We start from the raw sequence: 10,895 nt of genomic DNA, 5'->3' as shown, positions 1-10,895 counted from the left end.
ATGACCTGAGCCTGGATTTTCCCCTTCTCCCTTGGGGCTGAGGTGGCCCAAGAGGTCCTGGATTGTTCCCCTCGTACCAGCTGGTGCCCTCCCTCTGGCCATTGTGCTGAGGTTGTGATCAAAGCAGGGCAGGAACACACGTGGGCTGTGTAGAAAATCACCACCACATCTTTATTTGCTGCTTTCCAACAACCTGAGTTGTTTGTAGAAGGCTTGTCCTGGACCAGCTGTGGGTCTGGGACAGGGAGGATCAAATGGTTTGGACTGATTCCCTAGGGAGGCTCTGCAATGTGCAGCTGAGGGTGGCCATGGGCAGGGGGAATGTGCTCCAAGGGGTCTGGAAGGATGTCTGGGGGCTGCTCAGGGAGGGCTTGGCCATGGTGTGCTCCACTCGTGGTGGTGGTGTTGGTTGGAGGGGTGCCAGGCTGAGGCACGTGTTTGCAGGAGCTCTGCCGGGTGTCTCAGCAAACTGGGGTGGGTGGAAGTGCCCTCAAACCAGCAGAGCCCCCAGCCATTCCCAGGGCAAAGCCTTTCCATCCCAGGGGGGCTCGTGGCCCTGCAGCCCACCCAGACCTGCCAGCACAGCCCTGGCTAAAGCAGAACCCGGGGAATCGATGCTTCCAGCAGGATCTGGCAGGAATTTCTGTGCCCAGCCCTGCAGGGATGGGATGGGGCCAGGCTGATGTGGCTGGAAGGCAGATGTGACAGGGGGAGAGCTGTATCCAGGGCCAGCCAGGGAAGATGGATCACGGTGGTGGGGATGGAGAGAGGTTGCAGCCTCTCATCCCCCCAGGCCGGCCAGAGCAGAGGGGCCTCAGCAGCCGCTGTTCCTGCGCATGAAGGCGTGTCCCCGCACGGGGTGCTGCATCTCCACGAAGGCCAGGTCCCTCACGGTCACCTCGCAGGGCCCCAGCGCCTCGAAGCCGCACTTCTGGTAGAAGGGCACGAGGAAGTGCTCGCACATGAGCAGGGCGCGGCGGGCGAAGGGCAGGCAGCGCAGGTGCTGCAGGTAGCGCCACATCAGGATGGAGCCCTTGCCCTGCTGGCGGACGGTGCGGTGCACGGCCAGCACGTGGATGTGCACAGCTGAGCCCTGTGGCTTGTGCAGGGTCAGTGCTGCCTGCCGGGGGGGGACAGGGGTTAGCAGGATCAGGGGGGTCCCATCCTGCCTCTTAGTCCCCACCCCAAAGAACCAGGGTCCTCCCCATCCCTGTTCACCTCCTGCCATCATCCTCGGGGGGTTTATCATTTTAAAATGAATGTTGATGGGAATTACTCAGCATATTTTTTAATAGCAGTGTTTAAATTAATTAATGAGAAGGTTAATTTCCACCAGAGCAGCCCTGAAGCAGTTAGTCCTGGGAGAAGATTTTGGGGTTAGCCTCAGGGCCCCAGGGAGGCTGGTCCCCAGGCTCTGGCAGTGCCTCTCCCAGTGCACAAGGTGGGAAGGACAGGGTCATACCTGGCTGAGCCTCTCCTGGTCCCAGAGGGAGCCGATGATGAATGCCACCAGCCGCCCTTCCTCAAACCAGCCGAGGGACAGCTCCGGGCACAGGCTCAGAAAGTGGCGGATCTCATCCAGGTGCAGGGGACAGTCCCCAGAAACTGATATAAAGGCTGGAGGGGGGCAGTGGTGAACACAGTGAGAGAGACAAAGCACTCCCAACCCAGAGAAACTCCCAGCACTGATGTGGAGGAGGGAAAGTGGGATGTGATGAGGAGAGATGGCATGTGTCCTGCTGACTAGTAGACCTAAAGGAGTTCTGAGGGACACAAGTGGTTCTAGGGAGCAGCTGTGCTTCTCCAGACGCAGTTCCCACCGCCCAGTGACCAGCTCCTAACTCTGCTGATTCCAGAGCTATGGCATTGAATTGAACTCTCCTTCTCAGCATCTCCCTGGCTGCCCCTGTCCTTGGAGAGAAATGGGTGGGTCTGGGTGAGGGAAGCTATGGTGAAGGAAGCAGGGAAAGGTTGCCAGGGTGGCACCTCAAAGTGCCCCTGTGCAGTAGGAGACAGCGTAGTGTCCTTCCTCCCACTTCCCCTTTCCCTATCCCATCTTTCACAGGTTGCTTTGGGAGAGCTGCTCCTCACTCACCTGCTCCTACTCAGCACCACCATCCCCACCCCAGGGCGAGCTGTGGTTCTCCAGCTCATTAACCACAGCTCCTCCACCTCATTAGGGAGCCCACCGTGGCCTGGCCACAAGTCCCGGCCACCACATCCCTCCCACGAGGGCACACGTAGGGGACCTGGCCATTAGCAGGAACACGAGAGACTGCAAACAGATGCCAAGGGATCCCCTGGGTCCCTCTTACCTTCACGCTCGATCTCGAACACGCTGACAGCATCCTCGGGGCTGAGGCAGCGGAACTCGCTGGCGGGCAGTGTGTGCCGGCGCTGGCCCCCGGGCGAGCTGCGGGGCGACCGCAGGTGCACCGGCTTCAGGAAGGGCAACGTGCTGAGAGCAGACATCCTCCTCCTCCTCCTCCTCCTCCTCCTCCTGCCTGGCTTCCCACCGCTCCCTCTGTTCGGGGCAGCCTCTGCCGGCTCCCACGCCCTTTATTCCAGCCGAGCTTCTCCAGCAGCGTTAGCCAGCAGAAGTATCTGTTGTTCACAGACAGGATTAGGCTGCTTGTCCCCCTTTTCCCATGGATATGTGTGTGTACATACAGCAAATTTCACCCTCAGTGATGCCATCTGCCCTCCCTTTGAGCTGGGGGCACAGGAGGTGGCACCAGCTGTGAGCTGAGCAAGCCCCAGGGAGCAGGGGGACAAAAGCAGTGTCTCAGTGATGGGACAGAGCAGGGAGAAGAGCTGTTAGAGCTGGAGCAGGTGGGGGGCTGAGCATCCTGCCCAATATTGCCCAGCCCATGACAGCACCAGGCAGTGGGATGGGCAGGAGAGCCCTGGAGAAAGTCCAGCTGCTGCCCTGGGGACAGGAAGGGTGGGATGTGCCTGCAGGAAGCCAAGAACCATGAAACAAGCATCTATCTGTGTGAAAGTTCCTTGTGGTCCCCTGGTGTCTGTGGAACAGCCCAGCTGTGCTGGAGTAAGAGCTCAGTGCCAAACCACAGAGGTGCCCTGACAGGGACACACATCAGACAGCCAGAGCCACCTCCTCCAGACAGCACAAGCTGACAGGATTCACCCCCTTCTCTGACTCACTGAGCAGCTGAGTGACACAGCTTAACCTCTTTTGGCTTCTTAGGTCATGTCCACGCTCACAGGGGTGGGTCCCTGGCAGGGCTGAGCAGGTGACTGATGCTGAAAGCCTCGGGCGTCCCCCCTGGGGAGGTGCCCCAGGAGCTTTGGGTAGCAGGATCCCAGCAGACACAGCCCAGGCCAGGACACTCCACCTCCAACATGGGATCCCCCAGGAGGGTCACCAGCACTGAAGGTCACCTGGCAGCACCCATTCTGCACAGCCCAGACAAATCCTTTGACCTGGATCAGAGCCTGTAGCTTCAATCTGCCTCTGCTTTCATGTGCAACTGAAGCGAGTTATCAAACCCAGAGAGAACCACAAACTGTGTGAATAACTTCACTTAGCACACGCATCCTGCAGACAGAAATAGTGGGAATGGCTATCAGAGCCATCCATTCAACCATCCATCCAAACTCAGACCAATATGCAAGCAATTTCCAGCCAAGCCAGAGCAAAGCTGGGTCATTTTTGATTATTGTTTCAGAGGTGCCGGCTTTCCCTGCTAATTATAGGCTTGCCTCCAGCTAATAGGATTTGTGGAAACAAAAGCATTACCAGCACAAACATTGCACAGGGCACAACCGGCACAAGCTGGGAATTTTCCATCCAGAAATGCCAAGGGCTGGATGCTTGAAATGCCAGTCTCATCCAGTCTGAGGTGAGACAGGGTGGTCTTGGGATTTATTTTCAATGAATTGCTGGTTTGGTTGTGGGTGTGTATCTAAGGGATCAGATCATTAGAGAGGGTTTCCTTGGCAGGGGAATTATTTAGGTTCCCCAGTGCTCATTCCAGCCACCAAGGACTGACTGAACTCAGGCTGGGAATGGGTGGTTCATGCTCCTGCAGGAGGGAAGTAAAACAGGGTGAGCTGGTGGGGAAAGTGGGGTGCTGGGGGAGTGGGGGGTGGGTGTAGTGTGTGTAGAGCTTATTATCAAATCTTCTGGAGCTCCTTGTCCTACTAATTGGATTAGGGACTCATCTGCATGAATAAATCCCAGAGTAGGTAAGAGGGTAAGCTCAGGGGACCTTGAAAATGCAGTGGTGGTTTGATCCTGGGGGGTGCTGAGTGCCTGGGGTGAGTTCTGGGGATGCTGCTGGATCAGGCTGGGGATGGCTGTGCAGGGATGGCAGGGCAGAGAGGGCAGTTGAATATGGCCTCAGGCAGGGCTGCCACTTCAGTTGCCATGGGAATTAGGGAGCTGGATTGTGGAATCATAGAATGGTTTGGGTTGGAAAGGACTGTTAAAGCTATGCAGTTCACCCCCCTGCAGTGAAGGGGCACCTTCCACCAGCCCAGGTTCCTCAGGGGTGTTTGCTCTCCAGGGGCCACCATGACCAAGAGCAAGTCTCTATCCCAGAGCATGTGAAGGCTGGAAATCCTGAGTCACAAGAAGTCTGCACAGGGACATCCACGGAACTGAAGGGCTCAAAACCTCATGTTCAAATGGCTGCTCCAATCCCATCAGAGAAAACTGGGAAAGGGCAATCAGGCACCTTCAGCTATTTCTAGAAATTGCCTGAGACCCCAGCCAGCAACACCCTGGAGCAGTAGTCAGGGAAGGAGAAAGGTTGCTCCTTGCTTGTTTTCCTTGTATTTTTTCCCTTCCAGCATGTTATTCCTGGCAACCCAGGTTATACAGCTGAAGGGCTGATATATTTATGTTTGTTTTCTGGAAATGAACTTCTTGCTTTGCTTCCCAGCTCCCTGAAGAGTTGAAGGTTTTCTGGGGAGGGAGGGAGGGATGCATAGAACCTGCTCTGCTGAGCCCAGAGGAGCCAACAGTGCTCCCTACCCCTGGAGAAAACCACGAGCCCTGCACAGCCATAGGGGTACCATGGGAAGCATCAAACCTGCAGAAGAGAAGGAAACTCTGCCCAGGTCCCAGAGTAAGTGAGAAACAGTGATGAGGAAAATTCTCCATGGCTCATCTGTCCTCTGATGCTTCAGCAAAGCCTTCTGTATTTGTTCCAGTCACTTATACCCCAGGCTGAACTTTGTGCTGTGGCTCCTTGCCAGACCTGTCTGAGATGAGCCCACTATGTTTGTGTGTCATAGCAGTGAACCAAGAGCTTGCTTTGTAAATTTTTCCTGCCGTTACTTGTGTTTGTGCACCAGAAATCAGAGCATCCCCATGGTCCAGAGAGATGCTCACAAGTAAATAAACAGGCAGGTACACAGTACCTCCCCTTGCAGCATCTTTTACTAAGTTATGAATCATCTGCCTGGGTTTGGAGCTGGATTTTTTTAATTAGTTGATATTTAATTAGTTATTCAGTCTTAAAGTCAGATACTCTGTGCAAAAGAGCTCAAGTTTTTCCCCCATCCAGAACATGGAGGGTTTCAGTGAGAAGAGTCCCTTGTTGGAAGTGTAGGGGTGAGCCAGGGGCTGGGATGAGAGTCACACCCTTCCCTGTGCCAAAACCACTTCTCAGCAAGCTCAGCTCTGTATACCAACCTCCCACCCCTCTGGGGAAATTCCCCCCATCCTGGCATACAGGGGCAAGTGGCAGTGGCCAGGGGACCAGCAGCTGTCCCCGAGGCTGTCAGTACCCCTGGGATATGACAGAAATGTGGGTGCTTACCAGCCGGGGTCCCCGAGCCGCTGCCTGCCTCCAGGGGAGTCGTCTCAGTGCTGGCAGGAGAGGAGGATCTGGGGTTTTGCCTCCCCTCCCCTGACTGCTGCATCCTCCACAGCCCCTGTTTATATATATTTGTTATTTATGGAGCACGTGATGACATCCTAAGGAGTTTAGAACTCCGATGAAAGACAGGGAGAGGTGAGAGGCTTTAAAGTGTCAGGCCAGCAAAGGGATCACTTCAGGGGTTTGGTTTGTTTTTATTCCCCTGGCATGACTGGCTGCAGAGGGATAAAGTATTTAGCTGATTGCTCTGCTCTGCGGGCTGGGACTTAGCCAGGAAAGAGAGCACTGTCCTGTGCCTGATCCTGACTTCTCCAGCAGCACCATAGGAAGCCAAAGGCAGCCCTGCCCAGAGTGGATGAGCTTTATTTGGGGAAGGATGGGGAGGCTGCTGGTTGTGCCAGGCATGATCTGTGCTTGGGATTGAGCAGGGGGGCGCTTCTCAAGGGAATCAGCTGACTCCTTGTGGGATGGGGAGTCAGACTTAAGGTTTCTTGCCCAAAGAGCTTTTCCCTAAACCCAACCATCTCTCCCCTGTGCAGCCCTCTGTCCCTGGGAGCTGTTACATAAGAAACTGGACAGGCAGAAGCAGCAATGTTTGTCCTCATCAAGGCACGTGTAATAAAAGGGAGATTATCCCAGGCAGGAGCATGATGTTGGCATCATCATTATCATTGGGAACAAGATGCAGCCCTGAAAGGAGCCTGGAGCAGGAAGCAGGAGCTGGCTTTGCTCCATTGGAGACATTTCCAGGGCAGATCTGGACCTGCTTTAGCTTCCAGCCATGGGAAAAATGACCTGGAGCTACACCCTTATCTCTCTCTTTTAAGTTTTGTCATGGAATCAAAACAGAAATATGACCCAGCAGCTTTTTGCTCTTCGGAAATGGCATTTTGGAGCAACTCCCAGCCATTAAAACAGCCCAGCAGAGCAGAGGTTGGCCCGTGGCTGGAATAGTCAATCAGGGATGCCGCATTCCACAGTTTTAGCTGGGTCTGTCTCTTCCTTCTCCCACACAGCTGCAAAGGGTCAACAACTCCATTAAATTAGAGCCACAGCAGTGTGCCTAGATTTGCATATTTAGCAGCTCTCTCAGCATCTTCAAAGAGCCCCGAGCTGTCGCTGCGGCCCCGCAGCCGGGCTGGTCCCTCTGCTGGAGTACCCACTCAGGAAGACAGCAATTATCTCCGGGTAGGATTTGCAGCGAGGGGTGACATGTGGGAGGCAGATGAATCACGGCTCGGCCCCCCCCCCGTACCAGGGTTTGGGAATGAAGCCATGCACACGCAGCTCAGGGCTCCCTGGCTGTGCCGTGCGGTGCCTCCGGCCCCATTATCCTGGTGCTCAGAGGATTAAGCTGCTTGTGGTGTCTGCAGCCTCGGCTTTGAGACAGGGTCTGCCATCACGGGATTCAGATGGCACGGGGATCCTTCCCTGTGTGACGCTGTTGGAGAGGTTTCTCTCTCAGACTCACGTAATTGCATAATTCCCAAGCTGGACGCTGTTTACATGCCTGTTCAGCACCTCCCTCTGGCTTGGCCACGGGGTCACACATTTCCAAGGGGATGATGCTTTTCTCCGGGCAATGACCTAAAAGCAGGGCTCTGCAGTTTGGCATCACTTCAGGGTCAGCTGCGGGCTCTGATTCCCCTCTCCCTCACCTCCTTCCTTTCCATCTCTCGTGCTGGTGCTTATTGTTGCTGGAACTTCCAGCAGGATGTGGCTCTTTGAACACACTCGGTATTCTCAGCACTTGCCAGGTTGCCCACCTGCTGCTTCTGTCCCCCAGTGCTCCCTCTCAGGCTGCCAGGAGTGGTTTTAATTCACCAGCAGCTCCTGAGAAGCCGGTGTGCTTCCAGCCTTTCCTCTGGAGCAGGACATTGTGGATTAGGAACCTGCCGGCTGCTGCTCTTTCGAAACAGCAATACAGGGAGGGTGGCCAGCCCCATGCTCTGAACAGGCCCTGGAGGGGTTAGTTCACCTCTGTGCTCTGAAGTGTTTCTATATATACAAATATATATATTATATTATATGAATAACATGCAAATATACATGTATATGTCTTTCTTCTGGCATATTCCCTTTGGTCCATCGGTGGTGGGACTGATTCTCTCCACAGACACTCTCAGGGAGTGATGAAAGGATGGTACTTCACAGCTTGTTTGGGTTCTCATCAACGGTTAGAGGAACAGGCTTTGAACTCTGGCTTTGGCCTGCAGTGGGTAAACAGGGCTAGTGTATCTTGCTGCTCCTCTACCTTTGAGAAAGGAGAACAAAAAAGTCTGGCAGTTTCAGCCATGTCTACTTGGCCATGGCAACCTCAGCCAAAAGCAGGGTGCCAGGACCCAGCCAGGACGTCTTTTGTTCCCTGCCTGGAGCACAGCGCTGCTGGTGATTACCCTCCTCTCCTCTCTGTGATCTGGGGTTTCTAACTAGGTCATGGCCACTCACTGCACAGTCCTCGGGGGAAGGGGGTCAGTGGGGGCTGCAGGAGCTTCTGGAGGGGGGAGAGGGTCGGGCAGGTGGGAAGGAGCTCAAGAGAGGCAGCCCCACCCTCCAGACGCAGAGCTCCGAGCAGTTTGGAGCCAAACTGGTTTTGGGAGATTCCAGAAGTCTGGCGATAGTTGGGGCATCCTGTTGTTTATAGGGCAGTCCTCGATCCAGCTGTAACCCTGGCACACTGCTGCTGGGAGCCAGGGTGACCCCTGGAGATGGCTGGGACCAGATGCCACCCACAGGAGAGGGAAATCCTGGAGGGCAAGGCCGAGCCTGGACCAACCCCAGGGGGTTCTGAGGTCTTGGTCTCAGTGGAAAGGGTGAAAGGAGGGAGCAGAGGAGGATCACGCTCACATCGAGGTGTTCATGTACAAGGTGATGCTGCTCTGGGTTATTTGTAGGAGAGCCAGCAGTGTTTGGTCAGGGCAGCACAACCAGAGAGGGAGGGGCTGTGTAATCACGATTCCTGCAGGATCATGGAATGGCTTGAGATGGAAGGGATCTCACAGACCATCTCATTCCCTGCCCACACAGCCCCCGGAGGCTCTCTGGGATCACGGAGACAGGATGAAGTATTGCCATATGCTGCATTACTTGCTTGTATTTCAGTTCCCTGATGATGATGGGGACACAAGGACTCCTTCTGACCTTTTTGCCTGCGTGATGATGAAGATAAACCCCAGCTCTCCCTGTGGAATGGTCTGCAGGCATTCCCTGCCACACGAGCTGCTCTGAAAGACCTTTCCTGAAGGCATCAGCTCTTCCCAGCAGGGAAGGAACAAGGACTCTGTGCCCCTGCGAAGCAGCAAAAGAGGGAAATACTGGGAGGATTGGCCAAGGAGGGGCTGCAGAGCGGAGCAGAAGGGGCTGGAGCGCTCGGCCCGGCGGATGGAGCCCGGCTGCAGCCGCGGAGCTCCGAGCGGAGCTGCTGTCCCCGGGGAGCCGCGGGCCGGTGTCACCCGCTCCCCCCGGCACACCGGAGCTGCCGGCAGGCGACAGCCCACGAGATGGCACCAGAGCCCCGCCTCAGACCGGCACCGGCACCGAGAGGACATCGCCGGACCCTGCGAGCATCAACCATGCCCCGGCATCGCGGTACCCTTGGCTCTCTCCGGGAGTGCCCGGTGGGCATCCCGGCACCCAGCGGTCATTCCAGTCCCTCTGGACATCCCAGGAAGACATCCCCAACACCCAGCAGGCATCCCGGTACCCTGCTGGCATCCTTGGTACCTGCCGTGCCTCCTTGTGTCCTGTGGGTACCCCAGTACCTGGCAGCCCCCCCAGCACCCTGTGGGCACCTGTCCCTTAAACCCTGCAAGGGCTGTGCGAAGATGCCCTGTGAGAGAACCAAGGAGGAAGGGTTTGCCTTTCACCAGTATTTCTACAGGGAGATAAAGGGTGTCCCAGGTATCTCGGCACCCTCTGGGTATTCTGGCACCCTCCGGGCATTCTGACACGCCCTCTGGGCAGCAGTATCTCAGCAGGGAGATGCTGGTGATCTAACCTGAGTGCCATAAGGTGGTTAGATCACAGGGACAGCTTGGTTCCAGGGAGGATGTTCTCCTGCAGAGTAAAGGCCATCCCTTCCCAAAACAGCCTTACCAGCAAGAATTGTCCCTAAACTGGGCAGGGAGGCTCCTTGACATGTGCCACTTTGCAGAAGTCCTGCGTGTTTGGCTGGGTGGTGTGGACTCACAGAGGTGCCTCAGTGGACATCTGGATAGTGATGTTAAATAGGAGATGCTCATTTTGATACCCAGGCACTGTAAAAGCTGAAGGTCGTCAATTTTGTGACAGCTCAGGCCCTGGGCTGTTGTGTCCTAAAAAAAGCAATCAGTCCTCCTTCAGTGCCACTTCCTGATGGAAGCATATCAGAGCTCCAGCTGGGATCAGAGTGCAAAAACACACCCGGCTCGACTCCTGCTAACGAGCAAACAGCCCTGACTTGTCCCCATTATAATCCCCCTGCCGTGAGCCCGGCCAGGGGTATAATGTGATTGTTTTCATGGCTATTTGTGGCTACCTGAAAGCCCACCACTGCTCTTCAGCACATAATTGCCCTGAAGAGGGACAGTTTCCATCTCCACACATGATGGTGCCCATTACTGTATCTATATTTTATTAGTGGCTGTTGCAATGTACATTAAGGAGATGATGATGAGCATCACTGTGCTGAATAAAGCTCTGCTTTGAAACCTTGAGAAGACATGGTATCAGATTAAATGGAGTCAAAGGGCACCTTCTGCCTTTCTCAAAGGCTTGATTCTGCTTCCACAAAGGCACAATTTTCCCTGGCTACAGAGGGAGAGGGGTTGGTACCTTGTCCACAGCTCCAGGTGGGCTGGATGAACACCCTGGGGAGATGTGTCATATTCCCTGCTCCAGCACAGCGATAGTCAGAGGGTGAAATCCTCATGCCACAGGCACTCAGGTGCTCTAGAAGTTCTGAATGCTGCCTATCAACCCTACACACCGTGTCCACTTCACAGAGGTCGGGATGGATGCAGGTCTGTATTCCCAGGAGCATATCCCTAGAAACAGCTGTAAACCCAC

General features: G+C 55.2%; 1 protein-coding gene across 1 annotated transcript; it reads right to left on the bottom strand.

Moving 5' to 3' along the window:
* Positions 1–150: 150 nt before the first annotated feature.
* AANAT (aralkylamine N-acetyltransferase) lies at positions 151–2,472 on the bottom strand. Its single transcript, XM_015645462.3, has 3 exons — positions 2,316–2,472; positions 1,463–1,617; positions 151–1,120 (listed from the first exon to the last, which is right to left on the bottom strand). The coding sequence occupies exons 1-3, from the start codon at positions 2,470–2,472 to the stop codon at positions 815–817; spliced, it is 618 nt and encodes a 205-aa protein (XP_015500948.1). The 3' UTR covers positions 151–814.
* Positions 2,473–10,895: the final 8,423 nt, after the last annotated feature.

This window comes from Parus major, chromosome 18 (assembly GCF_001522545.3).
Source record: "Parus major isolate Abel chromosome 18, Parus_major1.1, whole genome shotgun sequence".
Classification (NCBI taxonomy): Eukaryota; Metazoa; Chordata; class Aves; order Passeriformes; family Paridae; genus Parus; species Parus major.
Note: the sequence above shows the minus strand (reverse complement) of the source record. Positions and strands in the feature narration are given on the sequence as shown.

Coding starts and splice junctions, on each gene's coding strand:
- AANAT (XM_015645462.3), bottom strand. CDS start 2,472: ATGTCTGCTCTCAGCACGTTGCCCTTCCTGAAGCCGGTGCACCTGCGG. Junction 1,618..2,315: donor GTTCGAGATCGAGCGTGAAG/GTAAGAGGGACC, acceptor GCCCCCCTCCAG/CCTTTATATCAGTTTCTGGG. Junction 1,121..1,462: donor ACCAGGAGAGGCTCAGCCAG/GTATGACCCTGT, acceptor CCCCCCCGGCAG/GCAGCACTGACCCTGCACAA.